The sequence below is a fragment of the Larus michahellis genome, chromosome 7 (assembly GCF_964199755.1).
Source record: "Larus michahellis chromosome 7, bLarMic1.1, whole genome shotgun sequence".
In the NCBI taxonomy this organism is placed as follows: Eukaryota; Metazoa; Chordata; class Aves; order Charadriiformes; family Laridae; genus Larus; species Larus michahellis.
The window spans coordinates 17,699,330-17,716,515 of record NC_133902.1 but is presented as its reverse complement, the minus strand read 5'-3'; the positions used below and the strand labels follow the sequence as shown (position 1 = coordinate 17,716,515).

At 44.7% G+C, this 17,186-nt stretch overlaps 1 protein-coding gene across 18 annotated transcripts in view; it reads right to left on the bottom strand.

Annotated features, from left to right (window-relative positions):
* AGAP1 (ArfGAP with GTPase domain, ankyrin repeat and PH domain 1) overlaps nt 1-17,186 on the bottom strand; it is a 385,263-nt gene that overhangs the window by 86,728 nt on the left and 281,349 nt on the right. For all 18 annotated transcript variants that reach the window (XM_074595890.1, XM_074595893.1, XM_074595895.1 and 15 more), the window contains one exon: nt 14,164-14,325. In XM_074595890.1, coding sequence (XP_074451991.1) covers nt 14,164-14,325 — 162 coding nt within the window. The remainder of the gene's footprint in view (nt 1-14,163; nt 14,326-17,186) is intronic.

The window sequence follows — 17,186 nt, the reverse complement described above, 5'->3', positions numbered from 1 at the left end:
GTGTTTTTTTTTTCTTGTATGCATTTATTTTATTAGGTAAGTAGTCACTGGTCATCATGTTGCTTGGTTTGTTCTCATGGCTGTGTTACATAAATTCCTATATGGCTTATGTACTCCCTGTGATGCTGTTTACCATGTCTGGAAGAGGGATGAGGATTATCATTCTGCTGTCCTGTGCGATATCTGTTTATGATATGATAACATCACTGTTCAGACGGTTATTTTGGGGTGTTTATGTGGTTTTGTTGTCCTGTCCGTACATTGGACACCGTCTCTCAGAATTTGTTAATAATTTCCCCAGCCCTTTTGCCTCCCTTTTCTCCTTCGGGTCAGGTATGACAGCTTTTGAGAATCTTGAATATCCTTGGGATACTCAAACTAGTGTGTTCCTAGTGCTATGTCTCCTGAATACGTTCCAGGTCTTGTTTAGGGTTAAGCGACTATTTAAGACTACCACCCGGAGATCTGCTCCGAGGCTGGATAGTCAGGGGTGGCATGGCATGTGGGAGAGCATGGGCAGGTACCTAGAGAACTACTCGCCTCCAATGGTCTGGGACTTCACCCCTGAACAATTACAGGACCCTGATAAAAGTGGTAGAATATTTGAAGGGAAAATGCTGTGGCTATTCTAGAGAGGCACAACTCACCGCGCTGTGCTGGGCCCTGGCCAGTATCTACCAGGCACTGCTCAGAATTATGCAGCACCCTCAAGGGGAAGAGATGGAAACCAGACCGGCGGCCCCTGCGGCTGCTGCAGCCCCTGCGGCGGCCCCTGCGGCTGCTGCAGCCCCTGCGGCGGCCCCTGCAGCTGCTGCAGCCCCTGCGGCGGCCCCTGCAGCTGCTGCAGCCCCTGCGGCGGCCCCTGCAGCTGCTGCAGCCCCTGCGGCGGACACTGCGGCTACTGCAACCCCCGTGGTAGCCACTGCCACTGAACCAGAGAACCAACCCGTGCCGGTATCAGTTGCCCCCATACAGAAGAAGAAGTACACAAAGAAATCAGTTCGCTTAGTAAGAGATGATGATGAACCAGGGCCATCACGAGAGCAGGAGGAAGAGGCAGAACCAGAGATAATTACTCGATCCCTATCCTTGAGTGAGCTGCGGGATATGCGAAAAGATTTCAGCCGACTTTCAGGCGAGCACATTGTCACCTGGCTGCTCCGGTGCTGGGATAATGGGGCCAGTAGCCTGGAATTAGAGGGTAGGGAGGCCAGGCAGCTGGGATCCCTGTCTAGGGAAGGCGGCATTGACAAGGCGATTGGGAAAAAGACCCAAGCCCTCAGCCTCTGGAAACGACTCCTGTTAGGCGTGAGGGAGAGGTACCCCTTCAGTGAGGATGTTGTATGTCAGCCAAGCAAGTGGACTACCATGGAAAGAGGTATCCAGTACCTGAGAGAATTAGCCGTGCGGGAGATGATTTATTATGACTTGGACAATGCCGACTTACCCACAGACCCTGATGAGGTGCGATGCACAAGGCCCATGTGGCGGAAGTTTGTACGGAGCGCACCATCGTCATATGCCAACTCCCTGGCAGTAATGGAATGGAAAGGTGAAGAGGGACCAACGGTGGATGAGGTAGCTGGCCGGCTCCGGCGATATGAAGAAAGTCTCTCTTCCCCCCTTGTCTCAGCTGTGGAGAAACTGTCGCGGAAGGTCCAGCAACTTGAAGAGAATATGTTCTACTCCCCACCTGCACGGGCCAGCATCTCAGCTATTAGAAGCAGGCATTTCCCCACTCAAGAGAGAGAGTACAGAGGGTACACACCACGAGGCACCCTGTGGTTCTACCTGCGGGACCACGGAGAGGACATGAGGAAGTGGGATGGACGACCTACTTCGATCCTGCGGACACGGGTACAGGAGTTGCAAGGAAGGACAACCACAAAAGGGGATCCCTCCAGGAAAAGTGCCGCCCCAGTTTCCAGTGGGCCGTTCCCCAGACAAAGCAGAAGGCCTGATCTTGCTTCTGATCCTCTTGAAGGAACTTCCAAGTCATTTATGCAAGAAGTGAGTAATGGATACTATGACGAGTATTAGGGGGGCCCTGCCTCCGGCCAGGTGGAGGAAAGGGACAACCGGGTTTATTGGACGGTGTGGATTCGATGGCCTGGCACATCAGACCCACAGGAGTATAAGGCTCTAGTGGACACGGGTGCGCAGTGTACTTTAATACCATCAAGCTATAGAGGGGCAGAACCCATTCGTATTTCTGGGGTGACAGGGGGATCCCAAGAGTTGACTGTACTGGAGGCAGAAGTGAGCCTAACTGGGAATGAGTGGCAAAAGCATCCCATTGTGACTGGCCCAGAGGCTCCATGCATCCTTGGTATAGATTACCTCAGGAGAGGGTATTTTAAGGACCCAAAAGGGTACCGCTGGGCCTTTGGCATAGCTGCTTTGGAGACAGAGGAAGTTAAACAGTTGTCTGCCTTGCCTGGTCTCTCGGAGGATTCTTCTGTTGTGGGGTTGTTGAGGGTCAAAGAACAGCAGGTGCCGATTGCTACCACAACGGTGCATCGGCGGCAGTATCGCACTAACCGAGACTCTCTGATTCCCATCCATGAGCTGATTCGTCAACTAGAGGTTCAAGGAGTGATCAGCAAGACTCGCTCACCCTTTAACAGTCCCATATGGCCGGTGCAAAAATCTAATGGAGAGTGGAGGCTAACTGTAGACTATCGTGGTCTGAATGAAGTCACGCCACCGCTGAGTGCTGCCGTGCCGGACATGCTAGAACTCCAGTACGAACTGGAGTCCAAGGCAGCCAAGTGGTATGCCACGATTGATATAGCGAATGCATTCTTCTCAATCCCTTTGGCAGCAGAGTGCAGGCCACAGTTTGCTTTCACTTGGAGGGGCGTCCAATACACCTGGAATCGACTGCCCCAGGGGTGGAAACACAGCCCCACCATTTGCCATGGACTGATCCAGACTGCACTGGAACAGGGTGAAGCTCCAGAACATCTGCAGTACATTGATGACATCATTGTATGGGGAAACACAGCAGAAGAAGTTTTTGAGAAAGGGAGTAAAATAGTCCAAATCCTTCTGAACGCTGGTTTTGCTATAAAGCGAAGTAAGGTCAAGGGACCTGCGCAGGAGATCCAGTTTTTAGGAATAAAATGGCAAGATGGACGCCGTCAGATTCCAATGGATGTGATCAACAAAATAGCAGCTATGTCTCCACCAACTAGTAAAAAGGAAACACAGGCTTTCCTAGGTATTGTGGGTTTTTGGAGAATGCATATCCCAGATTACAGTCAAATTGTAAGCCCTCTGTATCAAGTAACCCGGAAGAAGAATGATTTTAAATGGGGTCCTGAGCAACGACAAGCTTTTGAACAAATCAAACAGGAAATAGTCCATGCAGTGGCCCTGGGGCCAGTCCGGGCAGGACAAGATGTTAAAAATGTGCTCTATACCGCAGCCGGGGAGAACGGCCCTACCTGGAGCCTCTGGCAGAAAGCACCAGGGGAGACTCGAGGTCGACCCCTAGGGTTTTGGAGTCGTGGATACAGAGGATCCGAAGCCCGCTACACTCCAACAGAAAAAGAGATATTGGCAGCATATGAGGGGGTTCGAGCTGCTTCGGAAGTAGTTGGTACAGAAGCACAGCTCCTCTTAGCACCTCGACTGCCAGTGCTGGGTTGGATGTTCAAAGAAAGGGTCCCCACCACACATCATGCAACCGATGCTACATGGAGTAAGTGGATTGCACTGATCACGCAGCGAACTCGAATGGGAAACCCCAGTCGCCCAGGAATTCTGGAAGTGATCATGGACTGGCCAGAAGGCAAGGATTTCGGAATGTCACCAGAGGAGGAGGTGACGCGTGCAGAAGAGGCCCCACCATATAATAAACTGCCAGAAAATGAGAAGAAATATGCCCTGTTCACTGATGGGTCCTGCCGTATTGTGGGAAAGCATCGAAAGTGGAAGGCTGCTGTGTGGAGTCCTACACGACAGGTTGCAGAAGCCAGTGAGGGACAGGGTGAATCGAGCCAGTTTGCAGAGGTGAAGGCTATTCAGCTGGCTTTGGACATTGCTGAGCGAGAAAAATGGCCAGTACTTTATCTCTACACTGACTCATGGATGGTGGCAAATGCTCTGTGGGGGTGGTTACAGCAGTGGAAGCAGGGCAACTGGCAGCGCAGAGGCAAACCCATCTGGGCTGCTGAACTGTGGAAAGATATTGCTGCCCGGATAGAGAATCTGGTTGTGAAAGTACGCCATGTAGATGCCCATGTACCGAAGAATCGGGCCACGGAGGAACATCAGAACAACCAGCAGGTGGATCGGGCCGCTAGGATTGAAGTGGCTCAAGTGGATCTGGACTGGCAACGTAAGGGTGAACTATTCATAGCTCGGTGGGCCCATGACTCCTCAGGCCATCAAGGGAGAGATGCGACATATAGATGGGCTCGTGACCGAGGGGTGGACTTGACCATGGACACTATTGCACAGGTCATCCATGAATGTGAGACATGCGCTGCGATCAAACAAGCCAAGCGTGTGAAGCCTCTTTGGTATGGAGGGCGATGGCTGAAATACAAATATGGGGAGGCCTGGCAGATTGATTATATCACACTGCCACAAACCCGTCAAGGCAAGCGCTATGTGCTCACAATGGTGGAAGCAACCACTGGATGGCTGGAAACATACCCTGTGCCCCATGCCACTGCCCGGAACACTATCCTGGGCCTTGAGAAGCAAGTCCTGTGGCGACATGGTACCCCAGAGAGAATTGAGTCGGACAACGGGACTCATTTCCGAAACAGCCTCATAGACACCTGGGCCAAAGAGCATGGTATCGAGTGGGTGTATCACATCCCCTATCACGCACCAGCCTCTGGGAAGATAGAACGATACAATGGACTGTTAAAAACTACACTGAGAGCAATGGGTGGTGGGACTTTCAAACACTGGGATACACATTTAGCAAAAGCTACCTGGCTAGTTAACACCAGGGGATCTAACAATCGGGCTGGCCCTGCCCAATCGAAACTTCCACGTACTGTAGAAGGGGATAAAGTCCCCGTAGTGCATATGAAGAATATGCTAGGGAAGACAGTCTGGGTTAGTCCTGCCTCAGGCAAAGGCAAACCCATCCGTGGGATTGCTTTTGCCCAAGGACCTGGGTGCACTTGGTGGGTAATGCGGCAGGATGGGGAAGTCCGATGTGTACCTCATGGGGGTCTGATTTTGGGCGAGAATAGCCAATGAATCAGATTGTGTGCTGTTAATTACTAAGTAACACTGTCACTGTATGTCCTCATTACTATAATTGCTATCAGTTATACTACGAGTAAGGCACAGGGGTGATGGGATAAGAACTGACCTCAGCAGCTGGCGCCCAGCAGTTTCCTCAAGATCTACATCTTCAGCCCACGGACTGCGTGCAGGAGCCACACCGGGTGCACCAGTCACAAGCTCCGAAAAATACAGCATGCAACAGACCAGCACCACCCAGCATCTCACCTGCCCTGAGAGACTGTTCTAACAAATGGAGCCCAAAGCCGTGGATTAAAAGAACTCAACGGACACTTTGGAGGGATGACCCATAAACTAAGGGCATTATATGTGTGTATATATATATATATATATATAACAGGGGAAAGTGGTGGCAATTTATTGGAACCTGCTGGGCATGGCATAGATGGTATGGAATAAGGGGTGGATAATGTCCTGGTTCCGGTGGGGATAGAGTTAACTTTTCCTGGTATTCCATGCCATGTGAGCCACGCCCACCCTGAGCTGCCGGGGGAGGGGGCAGGAAGTTGCTGCTTAAAAGCGGGCTGGGGCGTCCCGGGTCCGGCCGGTCGGCGAGCGGCGGGGTCCGGCCGGTCGGCGAGCGGCGGGGAGCGGCGGTCCCGTAATCGCGTTTGTATATTCCCCTGTCCGTGTTGTTGTTGTTTGCCTGTTCCCTTTGCTGTTCTGTTAAACTGCCTTTGTCCCAACCCAAGGGTCTTGCCTTTTCTTACGATCCTTCCTGTGTTAGGAAGGCACGTGCGAGCGGCACGTGGTTCTTTGTTGCCATCTGAGGCTAAACCACGACAGACTTCTACTCTTTAAAGGCAGCTTCTTCCCAATGTACCACCTCTGTAGCTCAGTTCCAATAAACTGATGAGTCCAAGTACAGAGAAAGCTGAGGACAAGACATCCTTCAAAAACTAAGTCTTCCTCCTACACCAAAACATCCTGTTCATTTAAATTGTGACACCTTGACTCAAGAGTTCAGTTATGTGGGGAACAGGAGAACAAAGTTATACTTAACACAATGACTTTATTTCCATCTTTTCATTTATTATAGCTTCATAATATATAATAATCTCATTTTATTTTTAAGATATTTTAATTTAGGTATATAAATTCATAATGAAATTATGCAGTCTTATGCTCTGGAAAAACTGGCAGGAACTTTCAAAGTAGACACTCTTACTTAAGTAACAAAAAGGAACTAACTTCTCTAGCAAGATTAATATCTTACAAGTACTTCTTGCCATCTTGTAAACATCATCTTGTGAACATTAGGAACCTTTTTCATAATCAGGATCTCTGTCTCGGGATGACAGAATAGTTCTATGGATACTAATTACCTGAAGCCACTAAAATGCTGAGGTGCCACTTGTTTTCATTCAATTATAAAGCTACTGAAAACTTCTTCCTTTTCCAAAAAAAACAGGCCAAATCACAGCGCAGCACTTGTACCGAGGATACACAAGCAGTCACAACACAGAGCACTTAATGTACTAAGAATGGGACCACTTTTCAGAGAAATGTAGGGGGGGGAGGGGGGGAAGTGTTCTCTTTCTCTAGCTATCCAGATGTGCCCCTGTGTACAACCACCACCAATTCATCCTGGGACTCATCCTTTCCAGAATCCCCTTTCCTGTTGACCACCACTGCGACACTTTTCCTTTCAACCAGGTAGGAGGAACCTGCAGCCTCTTCTGACCCTGAGCTAACAGTGGTTTTAAAGAGAAGAAGGAATCTTTCAACTTGTTTAGCCTGCAATGAAGTAGGTTAAAACAATAGATGAGCTTCACCTCCCTTGTCTTTTACTCCTCAGCATCAACATAAATGTCTTTCAGCAGCAAACCTTTCATGTCAGATCGGCTGTGACGACTGAGGCTGAAGGTTTCCCAACAAGTGACCTTGGCCTCGGTTGAAAGTAAGTCTCTGAAGGTTCAGTCTCGATTTTATTAATTTCTGCCCTCCTGTTTCTCAGGTGTACAGCGATCGGCCTGTACTCTAGCTCCTACGAAGCAGTGAATAAGTTACCAATGATCAGTGGAATTACAACCAAAGAGTGTTTTGACACTGAATAGGTGGTAACCTCTGAGACACTTGCAGTATGCTTAAATCAAAACAAGCATTCGGCATTACAGACAACAAATACGGTCACGTACTGTTGGTTGTTTTTTTTTTTTTTAAGTTCTCATGCAGACAGAAGAAAACACAGCTAGATATTTTGCTCGCTTTTGTTTCATTTTTAATGTCAACTAAGACCTGTGCTTTTTTTATTTTATTTTGTTTTTAAGAGATTTTTACCCACAAAGCAGCTAGAGCAGAGAATAGCCGGATCAGGCAAGGTCTACGACTCTTCCGACATAATCCACAAAATAAGCATGCAGATACTTATCAAACCACGCTCCTAAAAATCTTACTAAAAGCAAGCTTGTTAAACTCCAGATTTAGTGACGATTAGCAAAACAAAGCTTGGGTTTTTTTTGTGTGCAGCATGAAATTCAGCAAAATGCTATTTGCTGAAATTTCTGGAATGTTTCATGCACAAGAGGACTACACAAATGACGTTATGATGAAAAAATTGTATACGAAAATAATTCAGCAGTAGCCCTAAATGAATTACAAAACCCCAACGCCCCTAGCTATCCGCTTATACTGCAAACTCTTGCGGTTCCAAATAAATGCTTCTTTTCTTCATTCAACACGGTGGTCAAAATGCCACTTTTGTATCAATCACACTTTAAATACTGCTGAACATTTTTTAAAACTATGGAACATTTACTTCCTAAAATTTCCGGCACTTCAGAGACCAGAAATAGAAAGAAAACCTGCTCTCACTAAACCGTCCATATCACAGGATGCACAGAAATACCGTACGACAGGATGGAAACACACTCCTCTTCTGTATGACACGGGTCTGCATTTGATTTTTTGATATTATATTTTTTTTATTTTAGCGGGGAAAAAGCTTAGGATATTTCTTTAAGGAGAGTATAACCGCAAAAAAAAAAAAACAAAACTGGGTACGGAAATAATTCAGGAAGAACTGGTTACTACTACAACTGGAACTACCGAGTTATCTCCAGACAAGATTACCAGGAATAACTTTAGTGGAGTTCCTACATGGGCAACATCTATTTGCCTGTACAACCACAGGAGTAGTATTAATTACCCTGTAACGGACTGGAAAGAGCTTTTACTTGAACAAGTTTTGGTGGCAGCTTAGTTCTGTGCATTACTTCAAGCAACACAACCCATACAGGGACCTTGACATCTAATAGATTTGATTCCAAAGGTTACAAACTCCTTAATAGGGGAGTAGTTTTGCCCTTGCTGCAGCTGCAGGTCAAGGTATTGGATTTCACATCTTCTTTGCCCAGAAAAGGGAACGACAATGCTGTGACTTTTTGTGCTGGAAAGGTTTCTGAACACAGTGTCCTCTGACAATGTTTGAAGGTTTCTTGCAGACCACAAAAAGACAAAAAAAGAAAAAAAAAAAAAAAGAGAAAAAAGAGCACCAAGTGAAAGTACCTTCCTTCATCATGGTGCTTAATTCAATGTATTATCAATAAGTACTAGCTATTAGCATCAACAATGTCAAGTCCATCTTTCAAATGAAGAAGCTACTCTCCCACCATCGCTATAGCTCATTGCTTGCATCTGTTTCATGGAACAGGCTTCAGAGGTGTTTCCACCAAATTTCCAAAATTCCCAACTAACTCTGTCTTTTTTTTTTTTTATACATGGCTAGAGAAATTTCTTTTTTTTTTTTTTTAGCTCAGTCTGGCGACAGCACACTTACTAGAACTACGCACCTAAGGAAACGTATATTAAAATTGTCTGCAGCAGACTGTGTACGGAGCCGTGTTACATGCGTGCCGTGTACAAGCACGTTTAAGTCACTTCAGGGAATAACGCCAGCAGGTAAATCACGGCGACACTTGAGGGATTAGACTAAGGAAAGCTTAGGGTGAGAACATGCAGGTAAAACGCACACCAATTTTTTCATGCATCATACACTGCACATCCAGTTAACAGATGTATTGCTTCCAATTTACACAAAATATCCCATTTTCAGGTATCATACAGATTCCAGAGACCAATACTAAGAACTGCATTTCCCTAATTCGCTTTGTCATTCTGGTTTTGGGATGGCTGAAAAGGGCCAAGAAGTCTTGGGAATAAACTGGCTTTCTGCACATTGTCCCACCCTCCTCAACTCGAGTTCCCACGGAGCTGAGAAACCAGATGAAAGCAGTGTAATTTTTGCTTATTGCTAAAAGCATAAGTGAGAAGTCTGACTAAACTCTGTTCTTCCATCCGCAGAAAACAAACTTATTTTCATTTCAAACTTAACTATAGCTCATCTTCCACGCTCCCTGAGACTGGGAACAGAAGAATGACTTTCGGTGTTATAAAACATGCACGTGAAGAACACAAGCTTTTGAAATACCTGTACCAGTTCACCCCAGGAAAATAAAAAAAGAATACCATTTCTCAGTAAACGGGGGTTCATCCTTAGCTACAAGCCAGAAAACGTACACCTAGAGTTGGGGGCTAGACTGCACAGATCAGAAGAGTACGGGGAAAAGCAATTACTTTACAAGGGGCAGAGAACAAATATCTTTGTGGTAAGAAAACAGTTCTAAAAAGTAACGTAAAAGGTCCTTCCTCATCCTTCAAAAGGTCTTTAGAAACCAGCGATGAGAAGAAGGTGGAATGCAGACCTGCACAGAAAAAACAGAGTTTGGAAAGTCTACCAAGTCGCTAATCGCATTTATTACTCCCTCATCAATTCCTGTTTCCCAGCTCCATCTGTGTGAATGGGAACATGCTTATTTTGCCTCCGCTGATAAGAGAGAAGATAAATGAAGAGCGCTCTGCCTGCAGCCGCCTTGCATCTCCCTGACCGAAGGAGCCGACTCGCCCATCTACATGGACGCAGTGGGACCAGCCCTATGGCAGACAGCAACGTTGTCCCCGTTGGCCAGAGCTCCGAGTCGATGAAACACTTGCAGAGCACGGATGATCTAGATTTGATGCTGAAAAACAGCCATACCTTGGGCTTTCTATAGCTCCTAAAACCTCAGAGATGGATTGAGGGCAGGAAGGTTCAAGCTGGCATAGCCATGAAGCTTTAAAACCGTCTAACGAGTAAGAAAAATAAACACTGGGAACAGTATTTCTGTGAAAAGTATTTCCAAGAAAGCTTTTTAATTTTTCCACTTGTTTTCAAGCTGAAAAACCTTCCTATTATCACTAGCTGTTCCACTAACTGCAGCAGCACAAGGGTACCAAAACAGACTGGGCTCTGAGCAGCTATTCCTCTTTGAAACACAGCACTGTGTAATCCTGCTCCGAGCAAGTTTAGACAGCATGGTGGGAAAAACACTGCTGGTTGCTGGCACCTTGCCTAATGTGAGCATTCCTGCTGTTACCCTCAAAACCACTGAGAAATTTTTTCAGTGACAAGTTCTGTACAGAGAACTAAAAAAAACAAAAGAACTTCTCTCTGGGTTTCACTGCACTGGAAAAATTTCACAAGAATCTCATTTTCCAAAATAGGAACGGAATTACAATTTTCATCCAGCGGCAGCACAGTTGCTTTAGTATTTTTGTTGCTGCAAACATTGTCTCGGAAAACCCACAGAAAGATAAACCAAGTAAGATGAAAGAGTCAATCCCGGAAAGAGAGGGCTGTGCATGTGCAGATAGTGTGGAGAAAGAAGCAGCAGCATGACCTTTATGGAAGGGCATAGAAGAGATGAGCATCAGTCCTTGGAATTAGTGAATCACCCTGGGCTCACTAGTGTCCATCACCGTGGTATCTGAATACTTGGGCAGAGGTCACTGATCAAAGCAGGCACGTTCAAGGGACAAAAAAAAAAAAAAAAAAAAAGACAGCAAAGTGCAGTAAAAATGCTAAGAGTTTGCTGAAGACCAGATTTAAACCTCATTGAACACCTAAGCTTTGCTACAGACAAAAATGAAGGAACCCAGAATTTCTGACTGAAAGCTGACGCTTGAAATGTGGCCAGACCCAAAGGAAGGCATTACAAAATCCAGAATTACCCAAATCATTTAACTCTGATCTATTGTAACTGCCTGAGAACAACTACTGCAGGAGGATCCTCCTCCTCCTCTTCACAGTGAGCTCAGTATTTCCAGAAAGAAGGAAGACATGGTTCTCCCACAATTATCACCACAGTCTTCTGTAGCTCATTTTCAATAAAGTCACCTGCTGTATCTCAAACACTTGATCAAAGTTGCCAAGGCAAAGCATGCATCTCTCAGAACATCTTCCTTCTACTGTTTAATTTGGATTTGCGGTCTTCAAAACTGCAGTAATCTTCTGAGGGTTTAAATCTACGCTTGTGGCAAGTGTGGAGGAAGAAAAATCAAAAAGGAAATCTTTTAGGTCATTGGACAGATTTGTAGCCAAGCGCTGAGGAACAAGGAAATAAGCCTTTTCCTGAGGAAAGGCTGAATTATTGAACTGAAAACCGCTTTGAATTGCAAGACAGATGTAAAAACACTACATTCAACTGCTTGGAGAAAAACCCTTAGGAGCCTGAAGCATCTCAGACACACAGCAGACTGGCTTGTGACATGGGTTGTCCCGGGACTGAAGTTATTCCCATCATTCAGCATCACAGAGAGATGAACACTACCTGCCTGGTCGACCGTGCATGCTTTATGCATACCGAATGTAACTTCTGGCTCGCACCAACACAAATACCAGAAAACACAGACAAAGGTTGCAAGTCCTAACCGTCAGCCACCTCCTCCCAACCTTGCCCAGTAAGATTAGTTGCCTGCTGCAGGATGCCCAGGGTTCCTCTCACACATGGCAAGAGCGCTGCGTAGAAAACTGCAATTCTATTCGTGTGGCCAATCACCGTTTTTCACTGCGTTGTGCTTTAAAAGTGATGTTACAAAACTAAAGAATTTAACAGCTGCTGCGGCCCACCCAAGACACAACTGTGAGCCCCAAGCCAGAAAAGAGTGCCCATCTCAGAAGGCGTGTAAGAAGAGGCAGGTCAAAGAAAGCTGATGGGCTAATGTAGAGATACTGTAAGACTGCAAAAGCAAGTGTTGGCACTCACTATGCTTATAAGACTCCCTGTGTATTACTTAGCTGCTGCTTACCACCCAGCTGTTGCCCTTGCGGAAGCATATTTATCCCATTGATATGAGAGGGGACATTTTGTCGAGTTATCGCAAAAGGATTTCAGACTAGCATGTTACAATGCTGGAAGACAAGGAGAAGAGCAAGAGAAAAACAGAAGGATGAAGGAGCCCGTACTCCCCACTCCAATCAGAACAGGGATTTCAGGAGCAAGATGCACAAAACTGCAGATCCCCCATTGCTCGCTGCGGGTCAGAAGTCTGCGCCTGCAGACCAGGACCACACAGGCTCCAGCTCCAGTGACTTGTGAAAATAATCTCCCCAGGAGAAAGAAAACATACACGTATTAACCACTTAGAAAGAGATTTTCAAAGGCTCTTGATATCCAGCTGGTCTTGATTCACGTTGACTTCAACAAAATAATCTTGGACCAATGGTGAGCACTCTGAAAAATCCCTTCTATAACTTGCCATTGAGGTATGAAAATAAGTGGTGTAAAAGGGACTGTTAAAAAAAAAAAAAAGACAAATTAAAAATGAAAGGTTAAAATAAAATTTGGCTTCAGGCCATAAACTAGGGGGAAACTAACAGTAAAGATAGTTAAATGACTGGAAAGAGAACGCAACAGGAGCCATTATGAAAAAAAGCTGATAGCTTTTAAAAAAGGATTTGTATAGATAGCTGGGGAAATAAATTCCGTATGTGATAGAAGTGCAATTGAGAAATTAAATAAATGGAAAATAAGGATGACTAAGTAGTAGTTAACATGCCCCTTCTCAGTTGTATACTATTATCACATCTATTTTTAATGTCTCTTCAGCTGTCTGCAATTGTCACGCTTTTTTCAGAACTTGTTCCAACGCTCTTTGATACTGAATTAGCTGTTTTTCACTCTTCGATGCTTACAACCGCATCTTTTTCTTACTCAACACTCCCCCTTTTCCCACAATGTTATTCCATTGTCTCCGTTTTTCATCTCTCCTTGTATGTTGACTCCCCAGTTTCTGAGCCTTCCAACTACCCTTGTTCATCTTTTTTCTGGAGCTCTTTTGGTTGAATCCTAGCATGTTTCTTTTCTTCTTTTCTAAAGATACAAGCATGTTTTATATCATATCTGGCTACTGTACACATTGTTACCCCTTCAGAAGGGCATTGAACAGCTATAGCACTGTTCATGTTGGAAAGAGTAAGCTAAACTATGGGAAAAAAGAAGTTCTTTTTGGCTTTTGCTTTCTGGTTTTTAAAAAAGAACCCAAACATTTAAACTCTCCCCTTTTCCTTTTTATCCTCAAATAACACAATCTTTCCATGAGCAGCTGAATATTCAAACAATAACAGGCATCAGAAGTGTCCGTGATTCTAGAGCTCAGGATGTGTCTAAGGAGGAGCAATAACGCAAGATTTAATAATACTGAAAAAACACAAAAGTTGTAAGGCGATGTATGGGCTCCTGAGTGAACCTGACTTTTTCTTTCTTTTTAACCTTACAAGTAGGCCCGTTCCTTAGCGTTATAGCCAATGATGCTCCATATTAACTTGGGGACACTTTTTTATTTATTAAAAAAAGCAGTTCTAAACACGTTTCAGATAGTCGAATTCACCATTGTGCGATGCCTCAGACCATTCAGCTTCATCATTAAAAGATCAGCCTTTAATTTCTCTACTTTAGCACAATTCTCTTTACCTTCTGTATGCAAAGCCAACGGTGAGGTTGAGTTGTATTTTACAACGGTCTTTGGAATGTTATTTTCAAAATTTGGACTTCCACCACAGAGTAAGCTTACCTTCAGCTGTGCCCGAAATACCATCAGCTTTGAAATTGCTCGTACTTTTCTTCCTGCGGTGCTTCTTTCTGTTGGCGTGAGGTGAAGGAGGTGGATCGAGTTTGGGGCTCGTCGTACTGGATATACTTGGGCTTGAACACACAGAATCTCCTAATCCAGTATCTGCGGTTTTGGAGGAAAAAATAAAAAACAGAAGGAAAAATAAAAATACTGCATAATTTAAATTAATGACTGCTAGAATCCAAGATATAACCCACTGCTCGCCGTTAGCAGCTGACTTCTAGAGCTTATTGACTTCCAAAGGCTACAGAGAACTTCCTAACAATACCCATTACTTTTTCAAAAAGGTACAAAAAAGCAACTTGGCTGAAGTTCTGATTCAAGCCCTATTAAATCACCAGGACTCTGCATCAATTTTAGAAGCGGGTCAGCTTGAATGCACTTTATTACTTCCATTTGCTGCTTCTTACAAAGATCTTACTGATCCTCAAATTAACTCAAGTAATGCTAGGACATTTTAATACATAATGGCACAGAGATACCCCAGCATCCTCTGAATACTATCTGCCTTCCTTAATATTAGAGACAGACGCACAGAAAAGGTGGTGATGGCAATAAAGGTGGGAAAACAAGGTAACAAACGTATGCCTGGTACAATTAATATCGTGTGATAAAGCGTCACTTACTACCTGCTCCCAACGAAAAAAATAATCCCATGTTTTGTGTGTTTAGTTTCCCACTGTACTAGGTATGGTAGCATAACACGTAACAATTTTAAGAACTAATGACAGAGTCATTTTCTACCCTCTCCTACCAATTAGCTCGCTCAACCAAATCAAAATCAAAGGTTGATGACACCCCTCTCTCATAAGCAGAGACCCACAGTCTATTCCCCAGTCCATGTAATGGCCGGTAATACATAAATGCCTTCTCCTTGAGTAGTTCTTCTCTTTGAATAGTTCTTCTCTTTTTAAGTCAAAAAACACTTAACAGCAATATTTAAGAGAAGTTTAGCAAATGAGGACGTACTTGAAATTTTAACTCTCCATCTGGGTCCTTTCACATAGCAAATGCTCAAGTAACCTCAATTGAGTACTCTTCCCCAAGGTTGGTAATACAATTTTAGTTTAATGGCAACCAATCTTTTGGGTATGATCAGTGCTAAATGCATTCATTGGTTTGGTTTTGATTATAAAATTTAGCATACCATCCTGCACTTAAATTAAAGTGCTTGCTGTCACGTAAAGCGAAGCTGTTTCCAGAACCTGTGTGAGACACCATATTGCCCTTAAATACAATACCAAAAGTGTTCTTATGATGAATTAATATGTTAGAAAATTATAAAGCCAAAGACTATGTAAAAAGTAGCTTTTGATTTTTTGAATAGTTAAATCGCCATACAACCACCTATTTGATAAAGAAACCCTTATTTTGGTTTTTTTTGGTTTTTTTTTTTTTTCTGATAAAGTTTACTTACTAATTACCCGCTAAGCACGGTTGTGCTGCAAGGTATTAGTGGGGGATAAATTATGTAGCTAATTGCCTGGCAATAAAGACTAAATCAAAGATAAGCTTTATATTAAGGATTTTTGTTCTTTTCCCTATGTTCCCTGTTTTGAAACCAATCATCAGATATTTAACCCCAAAAGGCAACCATGGAAACATATTTACTGTATATCTCTATAGGAGTATTTTAAGTATCTGACCCAGCAATGCTCAAAGCGGCTATCCTGCAAGGGTTTGCTGTCTCTCCAGGTGAAGAGGAAGGCAAACCCTGAAGAGAATCCATGCCAGGGCTCAGCATGCTCTTGGTAAAGGGGACACGGGCAGCTGTGACTCCCCTGACGCTGGAAGAAGAGAAGATGCCAAAGAGGATGCCAGCAGCAGAGAGGCATGGCCAAGGATGCAAGTTGGTTAATGCTAGCCCTAAATATTTACCCTCCTGTTGGAGACTTAAGAAGGTTTCCAACGTTGGGTACTCAAAAAGAAGAAAAAAAACCAACAACAAATCCCACAAAAAAAATCCTCCTTTGCGGCAACAACATGAAAACTGGTGTGTTGAGACAGGCCAGCCGCAGCCACAGTGCCCAGCAAGGAAGGGGCCTGGCTGTGGGGGCAAGGTCTGCCACGGGGCACCAAAAATGCATCTAATTGATTTTCACTTGCTTGCAAAAATCCAGAAAACTCATAAAAATATAATGGAGAAATCCCAGAGAGCACACCAGTCAGGCAGGCTTGCTCAGATCTAACACAATTTCTCAAAATGCTTCACTTTTTCCCCTCAGAAAATATGAGGCAAGTGGCATACGGACAGGCCTCATCCTCATCCTTCACTTCAGAAAGAATTATCCTATTTTACTCAAAGGGAGAAAAAAACAAAAATCAGGAAAAACCAGCTCTACCACCCTCTCCCATGCCTCTCAAAAAGCTTGTTTTCAAATATTCGCGATGCCACAACGCGTGCCGAAGCGCTCCGGTCCCCAAGGTGGGCGTAGGAGGGCTGCGTTCGTGGCCACATGCAACTCCAGCACCAACCACGATGCCCCGGATCCGTAAAATGGTGAAGAAACCACACCCTGATGCAAAACCACCGAATATATTTTTCAGTGGGATCCCTGTTACAAAAGGTTAAGGTAGACCTGTACGCTCACTGTGGCTTAGTCTAATTTCTAGGCTATAAATTGCACCAACAGAACCTGCTCACGAGCTCTGAAAAATGAGGAACGTACAGTTCAACTACTCACGTCGTAGAGCTGAAGAATTAACCTCCCTACGGTAACTCCTTGTGATCCGCAGCCCTTTCCAGGTAATAACCTGCTGTCCTTGGGTCAAACAGCTCTGAAGCGAAAAGCCCGAAGCTTTCCCTCCCCCTCAACCAGAAAAGAAACGCGAGTGGCTTGTAAACGGGTGCGGAGCTGATATTGTTGGTGTATTAATGCCCCGTATTCCCAGTTTCGGAGACCACCCTTTGAAGATGGAAGTTATTTAACATTCTCCCGGTTTAAAATATGAGCAATCAAAAG